The 27,775-nt window shown below is 28.0% G+C and overlaps 1 protein-coding gene across 1 annotated transcript in view; it reads right to left on the bottom strand.

Moving 5' to 3' along the window:
* Window positions 1–27,775, bottom strand: part of LOC136079511 (uncharacterized) — a 104,930-nt gene that overhangs the window by 2,586 nt on the left and 74,569 nt on the right. Inside the window, exons 2-4 of the mRNA XM_065795250.1 lie at window positions 13,586–13,695; window positions 2,708–2,831; window positions 2,405–2,599 (exon numbers count right to left, since the gene is read on the bottom strand). Of these exons, the coding sequence (XP_065651322.1) occupies window positions 2,405–2,599; window positions 2,708–2,831; window positions 13,586–13,693 (427 nt within the window). The 5' untranslated portion in view covers window positions 13,694–13,695. The remainder of the gene's footprint in view (window positions 1–2,404; window positions 2,600–2,707; window positions 2,832–13,585; window positions 13,696–27,775) is intronic.

Here is a 27,775-nt window from a genome sequence, read left to right as displayed (position 1 = left end):
TAAACCAAGTTTTTCTCTCTCACTTATAATTACAAAACAATTTAAACAAAAAAATTGAAACGTCAACTTAAAAACCATTTAAATGAAAAAATTATTTATACTTAAATCTTTATTAATACGCTAGATCAAAAAGCAACAAGTTAGAAAAAACGTATCTAATGTTTTTTTGCTTTGATCGTAGTCATTTGGTCTTTAGATACGTATTTTTGCGCAAATATGAAATTTAAAGTTTTATGACAATAATATTTTAACTTATTAATTAGAACAATTCTATTTTTTTACTTTGTTTTATTTTAAACTCATTTTATGTTATTAACGTTTAATGTTAATAACACAATTAATGTTATAAACTGTATAAAAAACCATTACAAAGTTGTTTTAGATTAACACAACTTTTGTTAATCTAAAACAATGTATAAGAGCTTGTGTCACAAGCTCTTATACATAATAATACTAAAACAACTTTTCAGTATTGTTACTGCTGTTTTACAATAAGGATTCAATACTCTTTAAAAATAATATTTATTTTATCGTCAACATGAATGTATTAAATAGTTTTCTATAACTAATATAAGTGGTTTAAATATTAAAATATTTGCATTTTTACTTTTACATTTTTACTTTAACTTTTTAGAGTATCATGTTAAGTAAAAACAATTACTAAAAGTAATATTGTAATAGCATAAAATATGTTACTTGCTCATGACAATGACACTTTAACTTTAAATTTTAAACTGACAATTTCAAACTGACATAAACATTAAACTGACACTTAAACTTTAAATTTTAAACTTAAGCTGTAAACTGTAACAGTAAATTATGCTATTTTAAACTCCACCAAACAAGAAAATTAATTATAATTATTAGAGATATTATTCTTAAAAAAATAACAAATATTAACTAATGCACAAAGATACTTATTTATACTAACGCAACCACCCTTCCCTTACCATAAAATGGTGCAAGAAATGAGAGGGATTCAAAAACATTTTTTTTTGACGATTAGATTTTTTGTATTAATTGGAGGCCTGGTGTAAATGATTTAATGAAAATATTCTCTAATGATCCTCTTTTTACAATAAGGTGACAATTCACACAAGTTATACTTAGGACATGAATAATTTTTAATTTATATTTTTGCCTGCACAAATTCATGAACAATTAAACCATTAAATAGCATTCAATGTAATTCTTCTTCTTTAAAGTGAAAAGTTTTATATTGTACAGTATTGCTATTTAACTCAGAATTCATTAATATTTTCAAATTAAAAGAACATTGATTGATGATAAATTTAAAACTTGTAACTACAATAACAATTTATAACTACAACAACAAAATAGTAAAGACAAAGTTGATTAAAAGTAAGTTTAAATACATTTTCATTTCATAAATTTTTTTAGTAGAATAAAAAATTCACGTTTTAAGTTTTGTTATTTAAAGATTTGTGTTTTATAAGAATAAGATTAAATTTGTAACTTAAAAATAAATTTATTTAACAGTTTGAGTGCAATTTTTTCGTAAATCAGGAGACCACACATCATAACATGTCAATTTATATATAATCCATATTATGATGTAATCATTGCTTTAAACTTTTGAAAATATATTTAAGTCTTTATTAATTTTTAATAAGTATTTTTCCATTTCTTAGAGCATTTTAGAAGATAAGTTAGTATATTTCAGAGAATAAGTAAGTATTTATCAGAGGATAAGTTAGTATTTTTTAGATGATAAGTTAGTAGCTATTTTTTATTAGCTATATGTTAGATTCATTTGTGATGTAGACTTAATAGTAGTTAAGGTAATAGAGGTTAAGGTATTTTTGTTGTAGGCTTTTTTTCTTTAAATTAGATCAATTGGAACTAAGATAAAGTATGAATCTTAATACTACCTTAATTCTTATCAAATGGTGAAACAAAAATCAATTTTTTAAAAAAAAAAAAAAAAGGATAAACTGATTTTAAATTTATAACATATACTTTTTATTATACACTATTATTTTCTAATTACGTAAACTTTAACTTAGTCATTACTGGTTTGTTGACACTTGTGGGATTTTATACTTGAATTCTAATTAAAATACAAATGTAAACATTAAACTAACAATAAAAAAAGACATTTCTTATGTTTGTTATATTCTTCTTTTTAAATAATAACAATGGTAGGATTGTTATTATTAACTAATTTAATATCTTATTATAAAACATCAGAGTTATATCTCTACACAATATATAACTGTTACAAGATATAAGAATTTTAAACAAAAACATCTGAAACACCTTAAGCTCTTTTGAAAAACTAGACCTAAACTGTAAAAGTTATCTATGGTTATTGTGAAAAGAAATTGGCTTTAATATTTAATAAACACTAAATACTTAATAAACACTCAGGCAAAATGTATACCTTGAGATCCTCCAAAAAGTCCAAATACCATTGAAACAAGACTCAATACAGTTGCAAGTGCAGCTCCCATTGGGCCTGCTAAACTAGCCAATGTCCCGACAATACTGAGGCCACCAAGAAGCATATCTTGCCAACTTCCACTACTTATGCCACCAACAAGCTGAGTTAAACCATCTCCAACACCACTTATACCTTCTATAATTTCAAAAGTTTAAAATATATATTAAACTACATTTTGGTTCATTTGAATAGCATTCGGAACATTAGAAATACTTGTGATATCAAAATATATAGCTATTTTACCTGCAATTTTGTCGTTTTCTCCAAACTCTTTAATTTTTGCCTTTGCATTCCCAACACTTGCTTTGAAATTTTCTTTCTTTTTTTCATACTTTGAGCCTCCTTTTGGATTTAATGAATTAGATTTCTGAAATTCAAACAAAAACATTAAATAACAATGAGAAAAATATGAAACTAAAACCCTTAAAATCAAATTGCCTATAAAAAAACAAAAAATGGTTGATCATAAAACATTGATAAAGTCTACAATTACCTTCAGATGCTTATAAGCCTAAAGCATACCAAAGTTACCTACAGTTGTCTACAAGTCTAAAGCATATCTACAGTTACCTACATTTGTCTAAAAGCCTACACTTATCTAAGCCATATCTACAACTGTAGATTTACAGTTATCTTGATTGTATTTTCATACAGTTACCTTAATAGTACTTTCAGAATCATTTCATTAAAAAGTACATATAAAATTTGTAAATACAGATATAAAATTTAAATTAAATCATTTTTAAACCTGTATTTATAAATTTAATGCATAAATTACTTATTTGCATAATTTGATAAAAAACAGAAAAATAATACATCTTTTACGTAAATAATAGCCAGAAAAAGACCTTATATAATAATTTAATTTTTTTTTTTCTATTTTTTTCTATTTTTTTCATATTTCCTTTTCTATTTTTTTGGAAATAAAACTACTGTTTCAAAAAATCATAAAAATAAAACAAAAAGCAGGAAATACTTATGCTAAAAAAAATATTTTGACAAAAAATTTGAGGCAATTACAAAAAAGATTTTAGTAGTTCAAGCAAACTCACTTCCAACAAGGTTGCACGCAACTGTTGTTAAGTTGAAAGTTGCCTGAAAAACAAACCACCAGATCATATCCAAGAGCTGCTTCTGTGAAATAAAGTAGCGATAATATTTTGGAAAGACAGGAGTAAATAGATATGCCATCAGTAAATAGAGCTTTATAGGTTATCAAGAAGATTAATATAGGTAAGAAACAGCACAGGACTGGAGAAGGAGAGTGTTATCCATAAACGATCATTTTAATTTTAGAAAACTTTAACAGACAAAAATAAGACAAACTTATTGTATGGAGAAGAGTAGCATGCCAGACTTTATCAAAAGACTTTGATATATGAGGACCAATATCCCATGTCATACCGCTTCCTACTAATGCATGATAGAATCTTTGTGCTGCTTACTTGCTAACTGTTAACTGTTAACAGTTAATGTTGATTACAATAAGCTTTGCTTATAGTAAGCAACATTAACCTTTAACAGCTGATGTTGCTAACTTGCTAACTGTTAACAGTTAAGAAGCGAGCAGTAGAATGAGGAAATTGAAATCTATTTGTCAGAGAGTAAACAGTTTATCTCAAGATATTATCAAGAAAGACTCAAGATACTAAAACTCTGAAAATAAAAGTTTTGCTAAACATTTATATTTGCTTAAACATTTATTATTATTATTTAATACTATTGAAAGACTTTGCTGGAAATGTTGCAGATTATCTTTTAACTTTTTGCGCTCTCGTCCGTGGAAAATTAGTAAACGTCATCTAAATAAATGAAACTTTAAAGTAGTTTTTTTATGTGTTTTATTTTTTAAATGATTTTCTTATTATAACGTTTTTATTATGTTTTTATTATCATTACTTATTTTACCATCTATAAATAATACCGTTAATAAACTTTATTTAATTAAATGATACATTTTTTTGTAAGATTATTTTACAGTTTGAACAGAATATTGACGGCTTAGGTAAGAAATAAATGCTGAAAATAAAGAAAATTTAAAAAAAGTTGATTTATAAATAAACTCATGAAAATAAGATGTAAAAAGATCTTCTGATGTACCCAACTGTCGTCGCAATTTACCTTTAACAAGCTTTTACGTTTGCTTTAAAAAAAATTTTCCTAATAATTTATCTTCTATAAGAGAAATGAAAAACAATGTTTTTCATTTTCTTCTTCTTCTATAAGAGTTCTTCTATAAGAGAAATGAAAAACAGTGTTTTTCATTTCTCTTATAGAGAAATGAAAAACACTGTTTTTCATTTCTCTTATAGAAGTTGAATTATTTTAAAAAATTTTGTTTTTAAAACACTATACTAAATCATAATAGTTTATTGAAAATAGTTTAATGGAATGTTAAAATTTTAAAAAGTTACTTTTTATTTTAATTGCTAATAGTAAAAATAGTAAAAAGACTTATTAGGTGATAAGCTAAAATGATCTGAGTGGTCCAGAGAGTTTTTTAAAACATTTGTGGACTGAAGGGACATATTTGTCCCACTGAATGTGAACATTTAATTCTCAATGCGGTCGAGTTTTTTTTTTTTAAAAACATCTTTTTTTGGCTTTTGGCTTTTTTAAAGCCAAAAGCCCAAAAAATATGTTTTTACATAAAAAAAAGTACTTGTTTGTTTTTTCGAACTTTTCCTACAGATTTTAACGATAGTTTTTATTTTATCTGTGTTTTTACTTTACAATTATTTTTTTCTATGCGCTTTTTCTTCTTCATATATTTCATATCTGCACTCTAAGACATTTTTACTATTTGATAGTCTTACTTTTCTACTAACATTTTAATCGATCAAGTAAATTTATTTTGTTGTTGTAATTATCTGCTTACGTTACATACATATATTTATAAACATATACTTATATTTATATAAAATATATATATCTAATCGAGGGTTTTATCTGTATCTTAATTATTCTTATTTTCCAATTTTTTTGATACTTTTTAAACGAGTTTTAAAGTTCTTTTCTTTCCATTTTTCTTTCTCTCATAGTTTTCATACCGAATAGTTTTGCTGTGCACCTGGTCTACTAATCTGTTTGTTTTATTTTAAATTCAATTTCTATAAGCTTTATATCTTTATATAATATTTGTTTATAAATATAGATATATATTGTTAAACCATAGTCATAGTATTTAAAATAAACTCAACAGTTAAACTAAAATTAAGATCAGTCTCCAACAAATCTTCATCAATAGCAGCTAAAACAGCATCAAATTCATCTAAATTATTAGAAACTGCGGCAGAAAGAGTCATTTTAAAATTATTTGATGCACTCTCAGTCCGGTCACCCTTAAATGTTCAAGTTATTTAACGAAATCCATAGAAGACGACCCGCGTTTCCAGACTATTTAAATACTATGACTATGGTTAAACAAATATTTTTCCTGAAATCTTTAATATATATATAATATATAAACAATATTAGGTGTTTTACTATTATATACATTTTTAACGGAAAAACTTACTAGGATATATAATATATATTAGATTTTTGATATATATATATATATATATATATATATATATATATATATATATATATATATATATATATATATATCAGTTTTTTGATTTTCAACTATATTCAATATATAAGATACGATCAAACAGTTATAAGACAAACACAAGGATAATTTTTTAACAAAACTATACCAGAAATCAATTAATCATTAAAAAAAGGATAGATAGCGCAATAAAAAATTTCGAGGATGAAATAAAAAACATAAAGTCTGAGGTTGCAGAATGTGTTAAAGAAAACAAGCAACTGCAAAGTAAAATTGCAGAAATGGAAAAATCAAAGGAAATCAATTCTGATATAAAAGAAACTTTGTGGTCGAAAGTTGTATCAGGGGCTGCCAAAAAAACGAATGACCAATTGTCACTTCTTTTTGAAACCACAAAAGAACGTCAAGAGCAGGAACGCAAAGAATTAAATGTCATCATCTATGGATTACAAGCTGACAAAAATGACAAATTACAAGTAAATAACTTACTTAGTGCGATTGAATCCGATGGAACTAGAGTTAGATCTATTCGCCGCCTTAAATCTAAAGGAATCATTGATCCTTTGCTTATCGAGCTTGAAGATGTAAATAGCAAAAATATGGTTCTTAAAGCATCAATTAAGTTAAGAAAAATTGAAGAATATGTAAATGTGTACATAGGTCGTGATCTAACAGCTAGTCAAAGATTCATTCTCAAAAAAAATTTGATAGAACGAAACGAAAAAAACGCGTCAAGAAGTGAAGAAGAAAAAATAAAGTTTCATTACGGTATTAGAAATGACAATCTTACTAGAATTTTCCACAAATAGCCACTAGCAACCACTAATTTAGAACCGTCATCAAAAATAACCTTAAAACAAATGATAAATAATGACTATACTCAAATAAAATCTAAACATATTCAAGATCAACCTTTCGACGAAAACACTTCTTACTTTGACTCGGATAAAGCCACTTACTTTGACTCGGATAAAACCAAAAACTTTGAAGAACTCAAAATCCTACTACTTAATCTAAACTTTAACTTCAGCTTAATTTGTTTAACGGAAAGCTGGATTTTAGACACATCATTTTATTAAAATTCTAATTTTATTTTGCCCAATTACAAAGCCATTAGCTTTGAACGTAAATCTTTGAAAACAGGTGGAGGTATATGTGTCTATGTGCTTGAAGAATTTACTTGTAAAATTAGATATGACCTGTCGTTTTCTGAGCCAGACTTCGAATCTTTCACTTTAGAAATTTATAACAAACCATCAAAAAATATTATCGTAACGACTTAATACCGACCACCAAACGGAAGTTTAAACAACTTTAAAAATCTATTAAATGACTATTTTGAAATCGCATGAAAAAAAAAGTAAGATAGCTCGTTTTTATTTGTTGGAGATTTTAACGTGGACTATCTCAAATATGGTGAAAATATTAAAATACAACAATTTTACAATCGCTTTAATGAGTTTGGAATGGTGCCTATAATAAAGAAACCAACAAGAATCACGCAAAACTGTTATTCTGCAATCGACAATATTTTCACAAACACTCTTTTCCATTCCACATTTAAATCAGGCATTATTCGAAGTGACATAAGTGACCATTTTCCAGTCTTTGCAATTTTCAAAAAACCAAAAAATATACTAAAGAAAAATTCATTCTTAAAAAAAAGAATCTTTACCACCCAAGCAAAAAATATGTTTAAACTAGAGTTGTCTTCTATAAATTGGAACTTTGTATATCTAGAGACATGCGCTAACAAAAGCTACAACCAATTTCTAAATAAATTTCTTTATTTGTACGACGAGCATTTTCCTAACAAAACTAACCGAATTAAAACTAAAAGACTTCTCAACCCTTGGTTCTCAAAAAACCTTTTAAAAGTGTTCGAAGCGAAAACAAAAGCTATATATACGTTTTATTAAATCAAAGAAAGATCGCGACAAGCATAATTACTTAAACCAAAAACGACTATATGAAAGAACCAAAAAAATAGCCCGAACTACATATTTCAAAAACATTCTATTGAGCCTAAATGGTAACGGGAAAAAAACATGGGATGCAATTAAAGAGATTCTCGGTAAACAAAACATTCACAATAAAGTCTTATCAAGCGTGATTACCGTTGACGACACTCAGATCTCTGATGGTAAACCGGTAGCAACAAAATTTAATAAGCTTTTTGTAAAAATAGGTCCAAACTTAGCCAGTAAAATTATACACACTCCTGTTCATTTCTCGAACTATCTATCGAAGTCTGAAAAAAACTTAGAATTTAAAAAACTCACTAGTAAAGAACTTGAGGATTCGATGAAAAAACTAAATACTAATAAAGCAACTGGTTATGATTTTATTTCAGCAAGCATAATCAAAGATTGCTATGGGATTTATTAAAGATGTTTTATTAGATGTTTTTAACAAATCGCTCAATACAGGTGTTTTTCCAGATAAACTTAAAATTGCAATTATTTCACCCATTTTTAAAACAGGAGATGAAAGTCTGGTTTCAAATTATCGACCTATTTCAGTGTAACCAGTTTTTTCTAAAATCCTCAAGCGTATCATGTATAATATGCTATTTTCCTTTTTGGACGAAAACAATCTTCTTTATTGTAACCAATATGGTTTTCGATCAAATTACTCTACAAAGCATGCACTTATGCAACTAGTTGAAGTTATCAGTGGAGCATCTTCTCATAACAATTTCACTTTAGGTATATTTCTAGATTTGTCAAAAGCGTTCGATACCGTTAACCATCAAACTTTACTAGATAAAATAAAATATTATGGAATATGCCATAAATACCATAAATGGTTTACCAGTTACTTAACTGATAGAAAACAGTTTGTATCTCTAAATGACGGTTTTCAGACAAACAAACTTAAAATACTATGTGGGGTTCCACAGGGCTCCATCTTAGGTCCTCTACTATTTCTAATATACTTCAACGATCTATATAAAGCATCAAATACTATGTCTACCATCATGTTTGCAGATGACACCACTTTATTTCATTCTCACAACAACATTATTTCTTTATTTCAAGTTGCAAACAAAGAACTAGAAAAAATATCAATCTGGCTTAACGCGCCTATCTTTAAACACTGTTAAAACAAAGTTTTCCTTATTCCATTCTAAACGAAAGTTTCAATATATTCCTAAATCCTTACCAATGCTATATATAAATAACATGGAAATTGAGCGCTCTTTCACAAATAAGTTACTTGGTGTCTTAATAGATAAAAACTTATCCTGGAGAGATCATATTTAATATATTAGCAATAAAATCTCAAGAAATATTGGTATTTTATATAAAACCCGTCAAATCTTAGACAAATCTACCCTAACTCAGCTATATTTTGCATTCGTACATAGTTATTTATCGTATGGCAATATTTTTTGGGGTAGTACAAACAAATCTAAACTCAAATGTCTCCTCAAACAACAAAATCATGCAGCACGCATTATTTATTTTTAAAATCGCTTCACAAACGCTAAACCTCTTCTTAGAAGTATGACGGCACTTGATATTTATGAAATAAATGTATTCAAAATCACACAATTTATGTTCCAACATTAGTTTAAAAAACTCCGAAGGTTTTCGAAAATATTTTTCCTAAAATATCAAACCGATACAACACTCGATCAAGCGGAAATTATTAAAAACATTTCCCTATATCAAAACTTACGAGCTTTGCCATTTCCTATCGTGGCCCAATGCTATGGAACCATTTTACAAACATAAGTTGTAAACTAAGAGAAGCCAATACCTCTCAAAAATTCAAAAAGAACATAATTGAACTAATTGTCAATCAAGATTCCTTACTTGATTTTTTCTAACGATAAACTTTTACTGTCTTTTTATTATCAAAGGTTACTGATGATAAGATTTTATCTTCTTCAGGTTCTTCAGTCTTGAAACTACTATATATGATAAAGTGTATTTTGCATTTAATATTTTTAAATATTTTATATGTCGGAACTCATCTTTAATTGTAAATAGTTGCTTGACAAAAAAAAAAAAATTAAAAAAAAAAAATAAAAAAATAGGTAATAACGTTTTATCTTATTTTTAGTCATATTTCAAAAAGACGTTTAAGGATCGTCCATAAATTACGCATATTAATCCATAAAATTTAACTTCAAAGACAAGACAAAAAAGATCGAAAGTTTTCCATTGCAGTGTCATTATGAAGACAAAAATTGAAGTTAAAAACTAGGAGTAACACCTTGACAGTACATATATATATATATATATATATATATATATATATATATATATATATATATATATGTATATATATATATATATATATATATATATATATATATATATATATATATATATATATATATATATATATAATATACAACGTATTATTATGGTATAATAATAATAATAATAATAATAATAATACAAATACTTCTGTACCCATCTTGGCTAATTTCAAAAGTATATAACTCCTATTTAAACAAGAATATTCAAATCCTCCACCACAACCAAAAATCAAAGAATCTTTGTCTTATTTTAAATTGCCGTTTTGGGGAAAAATATCTGATTTAACTAAAAAAAGACTGAATTCAATTGCTAAAAGATATTGCCGTTCAGCAAATATTAAATTAGTATTTACTTCACTGAAAATTTCAAAATTTTTTTCTTCTAAAGATCCTATTCCTCTAGAGTTCAAATCGTTCGTGGTATATAAATTCGTATGTGCAGGTTATATATCATATAATTCGTATATTCGTGGTATATAAATTCGTATGTAACTCCTGTTATATAGGCGAAACTACTCGTCATCTTAAGACCCGGATATCTGAACATTACCAGAGGGACAAAAAGTCTCATATTTATAAACATTTCCATGCTAATGAAAATTGTTTCATGCAAATAAATAAGTGTTTTTCTGTGTTAGATTCGACATGTAACAAATTTGAGCTAAAACTTAAAGAAAGTATGTTTATAGAATGGTTAAAATCTGGTATGAATAAACAGGTTAACCATGTACAAATGACTTTTTCTGTTTAGATGCTATTTTTATACATATTGTGTATCTTTTAAACCTATTCTTTTGTTATTTCCTATTTCTTTTGTATGACGTGATAAACTTTTTAACTGATTTTATTCTATTTTTGTAATTATATTATTATTAGTTTGTACAAGAATAATTACATTTTATAATGTTTTTTAAAACACATTTATAGGTATTTTAACAAATTTTAAATATTTAATTTTAACTGAAGATGACTAGTATGTATTGTTTTTTATTATATAAAAATGGTTTTAAAAATTAGAAAATTTGTCTTGTTTATGAAAATATTTACATTTTTGGTGCTTAAAAGAAATTTTGTATATATATATATATATATATATATATATATATATATATATATATATATATATATATATATATATATATATATATGTATATATATATATATATATATATATATATATATATAAATATATATATATATATATAAATATATATATATATATATATATATATATAAATATGTATATATATATATATACATATATATATACATATATATAAATATATATATATATTTATATATATATATATATATATATATATATATATATATATATACATATATATATATATATATATATATGTATATATATATATATATATATATATATATATATATATACATATATATATGTATATATATATATGTATATATATATATATACATATATATAAATATATATATATATATATATATATATACATATGCTTTTTTGCATAAGTATATATATATATATATAAGCATATGTATATATATATATATATATATATATATATATACATATGCTTTTTTTTACCTGGCCGATGGTGGGCTAGTAAAGGAACTGATGGTGGGTCATGCATCGAGCAAGCATGGCGAGTTTGCTGAGATCCTCAGAGGCAGGTAACATATTTGATAAAAAAAGAGCTAGTTTGTCGCCCAAAACTAGATTGCAATTCTTTTTGCCAACAATATTCCTAATCTTCTAAATATCCTTACTTAATTGATTACTGCAAATAAATTTACATTTTATTTGTTAAGAATTTTCTATTTTTTACCTAGGTTTACCTGTAGTTTTTTATTGCCCTGTAGGACAATTATTTTTTCCTAACCTAATTTACACAACCTGTGGCACATGTCTCAAAAAATAAAGGTAAATGTTTATGGCAATCCCCATGATAAAATATTATATCTTATATTGTTTGCTAAAAATTCCAATCTTTTTATTTACACAAAGATCTAAAAAATCTTTTTTAAAACCTTTGGTGAAGAATTATCTAAAGTAAATGAATAGTATATATGAACACGCCTTTTGCTAAATGTAGATAAAATTAAATTCATCCTGTTCCACAAACCAAATAAAGTGGATAATATTCTTAAACTGCCAAATCTTTTATTCAATAAAACAGAAGTAAAAAGGGAACCTATGGTTAATTTTTTAGAAGTAATTCTTGATGAAACTTGTCATGGAAGTTTCACATCCAATCCATTAAAAGTAAAATTTCCGTACTTTATAAAACAAAACCATTTTTAAATGCTAGAGCTCTGATGAAAATTTATTTTTCATTTATTTACAGCTATCTTTCTTACTGCAAACTGCATGGGGAAGTACGAACTACGGAAACCTCAAAAAACTTTATAGTAAACAAAAGCATGCTTGTAGGATTATATTTGGAGCAAACAGAACTGTGTATTGCGAACCACTATTAATCGTCTCAAGGCCTTAAATATTTATTAACTAAACATTAATCAAATATAATATTATTCATCTTTAAAATGACACATGGAATACCTCCACATCTATTTCCATCTTACTTTAGTAAAATTCTTTAAGTATCCAACAAAGTTTTCAGGAAATAACTTTATTGCTCCGAGAATTAATTTTAAAATGAGTTCTTACCCAATTTAATATCGAGGACCTTTTTTATGGAGAATTTTATTAAAAAGTTCAGTAAAGTATACTACTTACTAAAAAAATTTAAAAAAGATTCTAAAAGAATCTTACGTCTATTAGATTTTAATACAATAGACTTAAAATATATTTTTTAAAAGGTGATTTGAAAATAAAAAAACCTTTTTCATAAACGCTATATATATTGTTAAACATGTATCAAATATATTTATATGAGTAAAATTTTTTATTTATTTAATATTTTTAATTCAATATAAAAGTCATTTTATTATTTGACAAATGTTTTGTATTTTTAACGTTTTGTGTATATTTTATCTTTTGTTTATAAACGCGGACAATATTTAAACTCTCGCTATTACACAAATAACAAATATAGCAAATATTACATAAGTAACAAACATAGCAGCTCTCACTATTACACAATTAACAAAACAAAACAAATCTTCTGTTGCAACATATCAAAAAATCTTATATATAAAAAAAATGGCTACACTTATTAAAAAATCAAATGGATTCTAAGTTTATACATATTTTTCTTTATATGTAAATTGAAATTGTAAAACTAATTTTTTTATTATTTTAAAATAAGTAAGTATTTGAAACAAAAATAACAGTAATTACCTCAATTATTGCATCAGCAAAATTTGGAGATGAAATCGTTGCTTCTTTTGCGTTTGCAATATAAATGACGAGCCAACAAAAGACAACTATGTATAACCGATTTGCCATCTGTATTATAATATTTTCATTAAAAAAATACTGATTAGTTTTTTAAAATAATTTTTCTCTGTTTTTGGACAAAAACAAAACAAATAAAATCCGAACACTGTTATACATCCAAAAAAGTTAAGAAACTAATAGTAGAAACAAGACTTCCATACTTAAAATTTCCACAGATAAATTCAAAGTTGAGAAGCTCAGTTATAAACAATAATTCAAACATATCAGTAAAAATAGGAAATTTTAGACAATTGTTGCATTTATGTGTTCTCCCCATTTCAAAAGACTAAAAAAATATGATTGTACTTCTTAAACTAAGCTTGTTACCATTATTTTGCATAATCCCTTACATGTTTAAGATCTTATTTAAAATTGTAACCAGTGTCATACCAACTCCAGAAGTAGACATAAAAGATTACAGTCAATTAAACAAAAAATTAAATGCTCTATGATTCTGTCGGATACATTTATGGCCTACGAACTAACATTTATAACGAAATATTTTTATCAACAAAAAATTATTTTTATGCTGCCTAGTGTTCTAGAAAAAGTTTTAACTAAAAATAAGCAACAAGCATAAAAAAAGGTTTCATAGTATAGAATATGTTTTAGTACCTTATATGAGCTCCTCAAATTGCCGTTTTTAGAGGCAACGAGACAAGAAAAGACAATATTCGGGCGTGATTTTATAACAACCCACTTTTAACATAGCTTTCCTGAGATCTGAATCTGCTTATAAGTCTGGAACCCTGTTTGGAAACTTCTTCTCTTAATTTTGCTCAAATGTTTCCAATTAATTTTAAAATGATTCATTTTTGCTTTTATGAACGAAATGAGCGCACTTTATTTTAAAACATGCAGGGGTATTTAGTTTGTTTTTTTGTGATTTCACGTATTCCATATATCAGTAAATTTTTTCTCTCATATATCAGGCTGCCATATATCAGGCTTCCATATGTAAGTGAATTTTTTTCTTCAAAAGTATATCAACCTGGATCACAAAACCTGGCTCTCAAAGGAATCAGAATTTTATAAAGATTTCAAAATTCATAATATTTTCTTCTGAAACTTTTTTTTAAATATAAACATATAAATGTTTGGAGTTTGCTCCATGTCTGGAAGTTAGATGTCTCGAAGACCAAAAAATACAGGCGCCACCTGCATTTTGTGGTTGTCAAGACATCAAACTTCCATTTTTACAGTGTATATATAAACAAATTTTTTTTATTAATATTTTTTTATTTTGTAAAATGTATTTACATGTCCTCGATATCCTAAGAATTGGTTTTTGATACTCCCATACTTTAAAATTCTTGTTACAACATTAGCTAAAGTCTCCATATTAATATAAAAAAATTCCATAATAATGAGTTACTTCGTAAAGCTGCAATACTCATAACAGTTACAAACTTTAAAATAGCATTCTTATTTTCTCTTTAAAAAAAATTGTTTTTTACTCTAACTTAAAACAAGACTTAAAAATATATACAATCAATACAAAACGTTGTATACGAATATATTCAACGTTTAAATAAAGTTCCACGAAACATTTGCACAATTACAGAGGTTGAAGGTGCTATAAAGCTGCCCAACCGTAAACAAATAGTTAATCATCCAAGATGTACATTGTCAAATGAAAGTAAACATGGTCAGTGATTTACTATCTTGTTTATACCTTGTTGGCACAACGTTTATGCATCAATAATTACTCTTTTTGGTTTTTCTATTTTTCCAATTAGTCTCTAATTATAATAATGTTTTAACATACAAATTATATAAAACACAAACATATGCATATGTAATATTATATATATAAAACATTTATATATTTTTTTAAATTGTTGGATTAAATATTTTTTTATGCGAAGATATTTTTGTGTTTCCGTATGAATTCCGAAGTATGCTGCAAGTAGTCAAAACGGCTTTTAAATTTACTCAGGTAATTAAGTCATCATTTGCTGAATAAAACAAGAAACTATTAAAATAATTAAGGAATAATTAATTTTAAATGTTCATTTAAAAAATCACAAAAATGCAACTTTAATTGACTTAAAAATGTTTTTGTTGTTATATTACATTTTTATTTTATTTTAACACCATTTTCTTTTATTTATTTTTTTTTACACTGTAGAATAATTCAGTCTGTAAATTACAGACTGAATTATTAGTGCTGTTATCGACTTCGACTAAATCGACTAAAAGTCGACTTCGTCTTTAGGCTTAAACAATAAAACTTTGAAAAATCAAATAAGTCGATTTAATCGACTAATGGCTTCCTACTAATTGATTAAAACTCGATTTAGTCGAGTAAAAATTTATTTGAGTAAATCCTTATATCTTTTTATTCAATTTAATTTTTTAATCTTTAATTTTTGTCTGTTCATTTAATTGGAATAGTATGAACTAATATAACTATATTACCTAACTAATACCTTGTGTTTTGTGTACTCTCTTAAAATTTTATCTAATTCATTACCTGTAAGCATTATTTATGCTCTTCCGCGGTGCTCTGTGATAAGACCGTAAGGACTTCAGGGAGCACCTTGATTTTCACTACGAGAAAAAAAGAAAAAAAATTGTAGTTTGTGTACTTAGGTTCATATTTTTCAATGCCCTAATTCAAGGATATGATCACATCTCTATATTAATTACTTTGTATAAGTATATTGACTTAAACTATAAAAGTCCGTCATGTAAAAAGATTTAAAAATTAGTTGCCTTAGCTACAATAAGCTTTTTATTTAATTATATCTAAGGCCACAATTATACCTAGGGCCACTCTCTGAAAATTAATTTTAACTCCATAATAAATAGACAACAGAGATAGACAAATAAATTTGATTAAAAATTTATTTAATCTTAGATTGTTTTCATCAATTTGTCTAGTGTTACTTAATGGCAATACTTAAATATAAATACTTAAACATATAACAAAATTAACTAATAGTTCTGAGCACAATTAACAAACTAGTCTACGCGTAAATTGGTAGTCCCAAAACAACCATGAGAAAGAAAGAATATTCTGCATCATTCAAATTTCAACAATCTACCTCGTTATCAAGTCTTTAGACTTTAGGAGCAAACAGAACAAGTCTGCTAACCAGCCTCGAACCCCTTTTCATTCTATTAGACTGGAGTAGATGTAAACATGTGTTATATTGTTTCCTGCCTAGGATAATGAATGCTGGATCTTCTTGACTTTTCTCATAGGTTTTTTCTTGTGCCTCCTTGATATTAACTATGCAACTCTTGCTGCTATCTACTAATGAGGGTATAGCTCTAAAACTCAGTTTAATGGTTCTGAGACCGGCTTGTAGTAAGGTTTCTCAAACTCAGTTGTAGCTCTTAGAGAGGCTGATTCCATCAACAGCTGCAAAATATTAGAGTAATAACAGTGCCATATTGAGCATGTATGGTGTCCCTGTTCGTACTTTTTATGTGCATTGTCGAGGCCACATTTGAAGTCCTTTGTTATGGCTTAGGGTTAATTAACAAGACTGAGACAATTGCATAGCTCATTGCTTGGGAGGCGGTGTTTTATCTATGAACGAGTTAAGGTGGTACATAGGTAAATAAACGAATTTGTTTATTATAGTATTTTTTTGATATTTTTTGTTTCTAAATTGTTATTGGACATTTGAAATGATATAAAAAGAAATAAAAATGAAGTACCTAATTAGGACTAATTAAAGCCAATTTTAGCTAAAATGGAACTATATTCTGGCAAAGATTACTAAAAAACGAAAAAGAGTTAGCACCTAAAGTTTTCACAAAGTTAAGTATATATGGTACTTTATGTGCTGAAATTAAAAATAAAAAGGTTCTCAAAATATTTACTTCACACTACTCCACCGCAGATGTACATAATAACTACGACAAAAATTTTCATTGAATAATATAAAATTTAAGTATTTAAAATAAAATATTAAACATTTTCTGAATTTCAGTACATTCTACATATATCAGGGAACGCTTGGTCCAAATTTGATAGAAAAACCTCAAGTACTTATTTCAGAATCCTTGCCAGAAGATCCAAAAACTTGAGTGGAGAAAATCAAATGTAAAGTCAAAAAACAAATTATATTAAATTTAAAATTCTCCTTGTCCATAAACTTTGCCTTCTTTATCCTTGATTTTGTCATCAAAGCCTTTTCTAGTTGCTCTTAATCTCTTTCTTTGTTTTTTTCCTTTGTCACTCGCTTTAATGTTCATTTTCTGAATGCAGGTTTTATTTTTCTGATTCAAACCGCGAGTTGAAAAAACTCCTTCAAAGACGTTTAAGTTTTTTAAAACTGAAAAAATACCAACTACTAATCATTGAATGTCAAAACAGCTGAGGCAACTGCTATTTTAATAATGGTCTTATCAACATATACATTTTTTGGGGCTCGCATCCACACTAGGTTATTTAGCGATTCATTTGCATTTTGTGTTTCTCCATCTAGACATCGTTCAAGTAAACTGTCAGCACCTAAATCTTTCCACGAGAAAATTGGCTTAATTAATTCACTCACAGCTTTTGGCATGTTTATTTATTTTTTATATTTAAATGTTTTCATTAGTTTATCTAATTGATACTTACACCAAGTGTTGTTATCCCTTGGGCAGTATTTGTGCCGGTCGTCATCATTATTGTTTTCTGAACAGTGATGGATTAGTGCTGCAATTGATTTTTTCATACCATAAAGATTACCTTTGTTCTGTCTTATGCATATTCCATAATAATTTTGAAGACTGTTCATAACTTTGTCAGTCATTCTACCTTTACCTGTCAATTTCTTGCCATCACTCAACAACTTTCCTTTATATGAAACCTTAAGTGCTCTTAACCGTGCACCAACTGGTTTTTGTACATGTCCGACACACTCAGTCTTTTCAATTTTATAACCAGGATATAGATTAGCATCTATATTAGATTTTCTATCTCCATCACCTCGATACTTTATATAGCGTAAATTGTATTTTGAAATAGAGCGAATAAACATTTTAAGCACTCCAACAGATTCCATTGTTCCAGAACTACCAAAATGATTAATTGGGCATGTATGAGATACAAACCATTCACTGTACTCTGGGGATTCTTTCTTGGACTCCCAATATTTACAAGATTTACAATTTTTAGCTAAGGTTTGTGTGTCAATGCATTTATTGTTAGAAATTAAAGTAACGACTCCATTTAATGAAGAAATCCGTGACGCTGCCAAGTTCCATCAGCACTAACAGTTACATTTTTTATTTCATTCCCTTTATTGTTAAATGATGCATCACCTGCAAAACCATTGTCAACACATTGCAGAGATGCCACAGACATTGATTCAGAACAAGCTTTTAAATAAGCAGTGTGCATTTTTTCTACAATATCATTATACGTTGGTAAACTCATTGGTGGTGGAATATTCATGACATTACAAAATGTCTCTATGGTACTATGTCCTTTACCAATCTCTCGAAAAGCTACAATTGATCTAATATTAACATCAAAGGTTTTTCTTCCTCTCTTTGAATCAGGATTGGCAATCTCTTTAGAGCTATGCAAGTTTTTTGACCATTTACATACAACACAATGCAAAACAAATAAATGTGACAACCCTTTTTTAGATTCAATTTCATGAGCAAGAGCAAGACACTTTTGATTGACAACTAGGACATATTTCAACCAAATTAACAATTGTTCGCAATATATCTGTGTTAATTAAAACATAACATTCAATGTCATTTACAGTTTCAGTTTCTTTTATAATTGACGAATCTGAATGGAGCTTCCTGGCTGATGCTGAAGCGATATGATGAGTGGTGCTGTTATTTGTGTTGATGTTTTGTTTACATCTAGAGACGACCCTGTTTCTGAAGAAGATATATCTATTGATTTTTTACGTCCCAATACTTTCGAACAGACGATCTTTTTTTTTCTCTTTTTTTAGAAGAACCTATATAAAAATATTATACCAAGAAAAAATAGTTCTTAAGAAATACTGTTTCTCTAAAACTAACAAACGTGATTAGTGGTTTGAAATTATATCGTTTAGTCATTATGTAACAACTTTATATAAAGCTACACACTACGTTTTTAAAAGGATAATAAATACAGAATCAATAAAATAAACTACTTTTTATAGGGTTAATGTAAGGGTAAAATGTTGTTGCTATGATTTTAAAATAAAGTACTAGTATAAAATTCAAATTTTTAAGCCTTTACAGAGGGTTTTATTAAAAGATATAACAATAAATAGAATCTAGAGTAAATTTTGAATAGAATAATTATAGTTTCCAAAAATTGATTTTTTCAGTTTTATATACCTATGTACCATCTTAAGTTCTCTTTAAACGTAAATCATGCCAAAAGTAACCCAAAATATAAAAAAAAAAAAAATATCCCCACCACCTAACTGTTTTAATATATCTTTTGCTGATTCGTGGTCTTCAAAGCAACCTCCATCAGTTGAATCTTACCACTTGCAAAATTCACCAAACTTAATTGCTCTTCGTGAGATTTAAATTCTACTATTGTTTCTGCTGATCTTAATGTTGATGGGTATTTTCCGCTGTTTTGCAACGACTCCAATATTCATATGCTTGGCTTGGAGGTATACATACGCATTAATTCACCTATTTGTTGTGAAATCAGGTTTGAATCCTTGGACCATTCTTTTATGTGCTTCCTCTTCACTCTATCACCTTTCTCTTTTGCTTTATTGTTTTCCTTTTTTCTAAGACTGCACTCTTTTAGATGTAATTTCTGGTCAAATTGACAAGCCCTTTCTCTTTACCCCTACGCCAATATTGTTGTTATTGGTGACTTTAATGCTCGTCAAACTGAATGGCTTGGTTCAACGCCACTGATCCTGACAGCCTCATGAAAAATGTCATCTATTAAGTAACCGCGATTGAGAGGAAACTTATTGAACATTGCATTAAGTACTTAACTAACAAACAATATAATATGCAAGAACTTATGGAAAAGCATTTCCTCCAGGATCTAAAACGATCAAAATACCATTGGCAAAATCTTTAGACCGTCAAAAAGCGTTTTCCGATTATAACTTGCCTTTGCAACGCTCTCTGAGAATAAAAATAGGATAAAAAAAACAATTTTTTTAAAAATATTTTTATAACTAATTACCTCACTGAGAAGCAGAAGAACTTATAATTTTGTAGTTTTCAAACAAAGTGGGATGGCCTCACCTCACTGAGAAGCATTACTTAAAATTTTGTAGTTTTCAAACAAAGTGGGGTGGCCTTAGGTACAAGAAGCCCCTAGCTATACAAACTTCCTCTACCTAATTTAATAAACTTTTGATTATGTATTTCTTTCTTTTTTCTTTTAACTGCTTGATGCATTCGATTTTTATAAATACTTTCATACAGGGCCGCCCCATGCTGGATTGGAGCCCTGGGAAAAAATTAAGTTGTGAAGCTCCAATATCTGAATATTATCTATGCAATGACAATTTAATTACAATTTTAATTTATATATATATTTGATATATAGCAAGTGTTTAAGATAGTCCCTAAATCATTGGGGTTTGGGAATAAATTGTCTGATTTGAAAGAAGATCGCAAGGACCTTGTCGTAAGAATCTTAAGTAAGCATTTACCAAGAATAAGATAAACAAAAAATTAATAAACTTTTACGAAATTGCAAGGTAAATAATTTATGTATCTATAGAAAGATAAAGAGAATCTTCTTATCAGAATTTTATACAGGAGTAAACCAACATATAAGTTAAAGAGTAAAAAGTATAAGAACAATAAATATAATGTGTAAGTTATAATAAACTAAGAGTAAACTTAAATAAAGGTAGACATGTATGTATACTCTAAGAGAAAATCCGTTCAGATTGGAAAAACGTTATTAGCGGCCTTGGGTCCATTACTGTTTGTTCTGTACATTAATGATCTTCCAGACAAATCGGAACATTAGATCAAAGTCTACGCTGATGACAGCAAAATTATTGGCGTCATAAAATCTAACCGGGACGCAGAGAGTCTGCAAGCAGACTTAAACAAAGCCATTGAATGGTCGCATTGCTGGCTCATGACATTTAATACTGAAAAGTGTAAAGTCATGCCGGCTGAGGAAAAAAAAGAATCAAAACAAGACTATTTCATACCAGGACCAGACGGCATGCCACTTGCAATTGAAGTTACTCGTTTAGAGAGAGATCTTGGAGTTCTTATCTCAGATGATCTTAAACTTAATGCTCAAGTTCAGCAGCTGCAGTGAATGCTAACGGCTCCTTAGGGAGGCTGAAAAAAACTTTTCGCAGCAGTAGTTTTTCACTGTAAAAAGAATTGTATACCAGTATGTTCTCACCTAGAGTACGCTATCCAAGCGTGATCACCGTACCAACGGGCAGAGATAAAAGCGCTAAAAAAAGTTCAAAACCGTGCTACAAAAAGCATTTCTGAGATTGAGCATCGCACCGCTCTAGTACGTACTAAGCATCTGCGTATCGAAATTTTCTTATTACGGTACAATGAGATATCAGATTGTGCGTTTCGTAAGTTTTTTTATATTACGATAATATCGTACCCAAAAATTTGCACGATAAAGTTTCAATATTTATAAATTTTTTACAATATTTATTGTTCAGTTACAATAAGTATCGTAACTCATATCGTAAAAACAATAACGATATTTATTGATTCATTACGATACTTTTTTTTTTCCGACCAAAAAAATAATTTTTTTAAAAGCTTAAATAACTGTAATAAAATTACTAATAAGTGCACTATTTAATTTAAAAAAGAAGTAAACAAATCTTTATTTGTAATTTTGATTTTTTAATTTATTCAAGACTTCAATTTAATTTTGATTTTTTAATTTATTCAAGCTAAAACAAAAAACAGCTAAAAACAAAAAATAGCAATGTTATACTTGATAAATTGTTGACTTAACATGTTTAACATGTTAAGGTTTGTCCTTGTGACTTAATTTAAGAAAAAGATTAAAATTTAATCTTTTTCTGATTTATTGATTTCACTAAACCTATAAACAAAGTTTATAGGTTTAGTGAAATCAATAAATCACTATATGGCAAATTTTATAAACTCTAAGCAGTGAAGTTGACCAATAACGCCACTAAGGCAATGAGCCAATTTAAATTAGTCATCCATTTCAACTGCTGGTGTAAGAGTTGAAGCAGGAGGTCCCTGACTTGAAGCAGCTGAATTCTGAGAGTCATTGATAGAAGCCTTGTCATTCAAATTTTCTTCTTTTTCATCATGACTGGTTAAAAGCCATCTTTTGATCTGGATCTTAGGGTTGTTTTGCGGAATGTACAACAATTTTTCAACTCGTTCAGGCTGCAATTTTGTTCTTTTATAAAAGACAATTGCACCACCGGTACTGAAGGCTCTTTCTGAAGATGCTGAAGAAGCAAGTATATATAGTCATTTTTTAGCAGCTTGAATTTCCGAAATTGCAGCACGTCCGCACCAACAATCTATAGGAGTTTTTGAAATATTTCCCATTCAGTGACAATGTCCGACTTTTGAGGTGGAGCCGGACCAGAATAGGAAGTCATAAATGCAGGAGTTTCTTCCAGTCCAACATTATGGAAAGGATCATCTTCTGAAACATGACCTTGGATCTCAGCATGTAACCGATCATTATATAACCTTGTTGCAGCAATCTATTTGTGATAAGCATTGGATTGAGTAATCAGTGTCTTATATACTTCATCAAATTCTCCAGGTTTTTCAGAGTTCTTCCTTTGCACAAGGGTTTAAGCTATTTGTCAACAGAGTAAAAAAGGTTTTGACAACCAATGTCCGAAAAACAAACATCCAAGTTTTCCACCAATTTTTGGTAAAATATTTCTGCTCTTGGTGATACCCCACCAGCCTTGATGAAATCCAGGCATTTGGGCCTCAGTGTGTAAATGTTTTAGATAACATGGTGAATGCGTATTTCTTTGTCAGCAGAGAAACATTTTGAAATCTTAGCAACTCTCCTCAGAATAAGCAAAATTTCATCATAAAGATTGAATTCACTTTATGAAGGAATGAGTGAACTAGTTTGGTGTCATCTTTTCCAGGAATGTCTTTAATGGAGCTGAGGATACGACGCATTTTTAGCATGTTTTCTATGTTGAATTTCATCGTGTTTCACGGGAGTGATGATTTTCACAAATTTCAACTTATCCTTGCTAACAACATCACTGTCATCAAGCAACAGCTTCAGTTAAAAGTTTAAATAAAATTATAAGAAACATAACTTAAAAGTAGATTAATACTATTTACCATTATTAAAAACTGATATTAACTATGTTATATGTTTTTACTCGCGGCTGAATGACACACACAACAGACAAAAATCCATTATTTCCGGCTAACTCTGAGACATTCCTGAAAAGAAAAGTAAAACTTGTTGTTTGCTTTTTGACGTTTTAATATACAAACTGATACCTTTGTTGTTATTTTAGATGTAAATAAAATTATTAATTTGTGCCATTTAACAAATTAATTAAAATTTTTATAAAAGTTAAAAATATAATTTTAAACTAAATGGCGGGTTTTGCTTTTTTGTAAAAAAACGTTATCTAAATAATTCAAATAATTAACTTAATTTACAGAAATTTTAACCTAATAAAAATAAAGTACTAGAACATACTAATCCAGGCGAAGAGCAATGGCTTCAGCTGTATGTCGTCCGGAAAACGGAAAAACTTCAATCAAAAACATCTTTAGTCGGAAGTCTTCACTCACATAGTGCAATGTATTGGCTTCGTATGCATCATTGTTTCTCCTTTGCCAGAGGTCAGTTAAGATTGCAAATCAAGCGGTCTTTGGCAAATCCTCCTTTAAAATTTCATCCACACAGTTTTTACATTTGTGTACAACATCGGCAACCTAAAATTAAAATAAAAAATGAGTTGTTATTGGTATTTCTCGTTACATATCAATTTGGTTACCTACCAAGGTAACTAAAAAAAAATTGATGTAGATTGGTCTTTTAAAAGTACCTTTTTAAAAAATTTAATTCTCTTGGAGCTCCCATTAAATTGATTCCTCACCCCATAATAAAATTTATTTAAAACAATTAACATTTTGCATACTTAAACCGGGAGTATGTTATTGCAGCCTTCACATTCATTTTTGGGTTCCAGTAGTGAACAAAATCTTTAAAAGCTTCATGTTTAACCAAAGAGAATGGCAAATTTAAATGGGCCAAGACTTGACGATTTCAATGTCTTCTCTTAACTGTTCATGGTCTTATGGCTTGTATTTGACCCAATGCTTTCGATTTTGGATCTTTTTTGCTAATCATCTGGAAAGTCTTCCTTGTTTAACTCTACTGCCCAACACTAATGGCGTCTTATCATCTCAGACCTGTTTAAAAGCCTCATCTTCATTGTAGGTCTAAAAATTAATATGAAACCCATTAAAATACCTAATATTGAAACATTCATCAGCATTTATCGAAAGTTATTGATATTTATTGCTAAATCTCGTTAAATTTTGGCATTGTAATAGTAATAATAACTAACACATGAAAATAAAAGTTAATATTTAAATTATAAAAGTAAAAACATTTCTAAACTTTATTGCACCTATTCTAATTCATCAAAAGCAACATGGCGCTTTTTCTTCAGGGCTGCAAACTGAAAAGGATGCTTCCTGATCAAATGTGATATCATACCAGATGTGTTTCTGTCCGCCAACTTGCAAATTGCAAAACAATACTTTCATTTTGCACTAACAAGTCGCTCTTCATCAGGTGTAGTACAGACCTCTTCATCAAAGTGGTTCCAAATTTCGGTCCTTGACCTTGGCATTCTTCAAAATGTTGTTCAATAACAATTTTAGTACTAAGTCAAATTAAAATTTTAACATCCTTCCTTAAAAAAAAAATTTATTTTAAGAGCCTAAATATGTACATCTAAGTATCCAAAAACATTTTCCCAGAGAGTTTTTAAAAACGTTTTTATTACAATTAGCTAGCTAAATTCGGCTCAGTAGAACTGAAACCGTAACCAAAACTGAAACTGAAATGAGTAAAGTCGAAATCGAAACAAGCCAAAACATGAAAACCAAATCAATATTAAAATAACATGTAATAACTATTTTAAATATACAGTGTGTCCCATAACTCATTACAAAATCTAATATATTATTTAAATACATCTATCTATCTATCGATCTTGTAGTTTTCTCGCAGCACATCGATGAGATGACAACAATATTCACTTAAAACAAAAACCTATCTTTACAAATTTGTCCTTTATTTATACTAGATAAGATTCCTCAAATAATTTTGATAGTTGTTACAAACAACAATCAAAGTTATTTATTCCGTAACGTTCTAGCAAATTTTGCAACGGAACAACATCCCTCTCTCTCTCTCTCTCTCTCTCTCTCTCTCTCTCTCTCTCTCTCTCTCTCTCTCTCTTGTAAATTATGTTACCGTATTTTACAAATAGAGTTGTCAATGTTCTTAAAAAACAGAAAAATAATAAGTTAGTAAAAATAGTAAGTTTTTCTTTAACTTTAAGTTTCACCATTGCTGGATCATCAGGAAGAGTTCAGACTCTTTCAAGACTCTTTTTGATGATCCAGCAATGGTGAAACTTAAAGTTCCCACACTGAATAAAAAACAAATTTTCTAAACTTAAAAAAAATCTTCCCTATAAAAAGTTTCGGTTCATTATGGTAGTAGTTTAAATCGTAATTTTGCCCATAACAGAATAAGTAAAAGGTTGTCGAAGCAGAAAATTTGGATTCGGTTTCAGCCGAAACCGATACCAAAAACCGAAAGTTTCCATTCGCTACAATACACAGTGGGCCAGAATTCCACTTTTTCTGGACAAATTCATAACTAATTTAATATTAGAGCGAGCTATACTCACTAAAATTAGTATAAGTACTAATATTAAGTCTGCGCTTTTTCTGAAACTAATTTTTTTTATTCCGTTGCTATGGATACCTTTATTTTGCTCAGCAACAACCTGTTTTTGTTATCTGCAGATATATAAGTCATAAGTGCCATATTAACTAAGTTTGGCATGAGTACTACTATGAGATCACACTTCTACGATAAATAAAGTGATATTTTTTTAAATTTAGTTGCTATGGATACTTATATTGCTTAGTTACCGGAGGCTTTCCTTAGTTACAAAGTTGTGAATTGATATTTGAATATTATATCGGATTTTTGACTCACCTATATGGAATAACAATTGAGTATTTAAGTAAATAATGTTGTGCAAGAAAACATTGTCAATTTTAAAATACATCAAAAAACTATAAAACAATAATTTCGTTTGAAGATTGTTTAAGTAATTGTAAAATATCTGAAGGAAATGCTTTATGATTTGTTTGGTGTGATGTTGATTTACGCAGTGATGAAATAACAGGATCACTGGAAACTAGGAGTCTATTGATAAAATCAGTATTTGTTGCTCTTCTGAGTGTTTTTTGGCTGAAATTTTCGCAAAAAAATTAGAAGTCTTTATTTCTAGCCTCTTGAGCTTCCTCTGACATAAGTCCGATAGGTAATGTAAGGCTTTTGATTATGTCATGTCCATGTATCAATACTTTGTGAACTGATTGAGCCATGTAATAACATTAATGAAGGGACATATATAGTCTAAAAGTGTCATAACAATAATCCTTGAATTTTAAGCTGCCTATTTCATATCCTGAAGAGAGCGTTACCAAGATAATTTAAAATCTGAATATAAGATTTTGATCAATACCCAGAATTTCAACTGTTTTTTTCATATGCTACAAAAGCACGCCTTAAGGTATTGCCATCAATTCTTGTTCCAGAAACACCACTTTTAGGAAAATCAACAACAAGTCCCATTGTGTTCATAAAAATAGTCTAAATCCTTTGTTTAGCTACAGATGCTTTTCTTTGTGTTCTTTAGATCTTGCTCTCCACTTACTTGTTTCTTTTTTATATGGAATGTGCAACACCAGCTCGAAAAATTGAATCCATGCATTGAGACTGGAAAGACCATATTTGAAATCTCTGTTAGTATAATTTATATTAAGGATATCAAGACTATTCATATTTTTTTGGAGAGACACCACACACTGAACAGCATTGGTATGAGTTATTTTTTGGTATGAGTTATTTTTTTC

This window comes from Hydra vulgaris, chromosome 04 (genome assembly GCF_038396675.1).
Source record: "Hydra vulgaris chromosome 04, alternate assembly HydraT2T_AEP".
Taxonomy (NCBI): domain Eukaryota; kingdom Metazoa; phylum Cnidaria; class Hydrozoa; order Anthoathecata; family Hydridae; genus Hydra; species Hydra vulgaris.
This window is presented reverse-complemented; position numbering and strand designations above follow the sequence as displayed.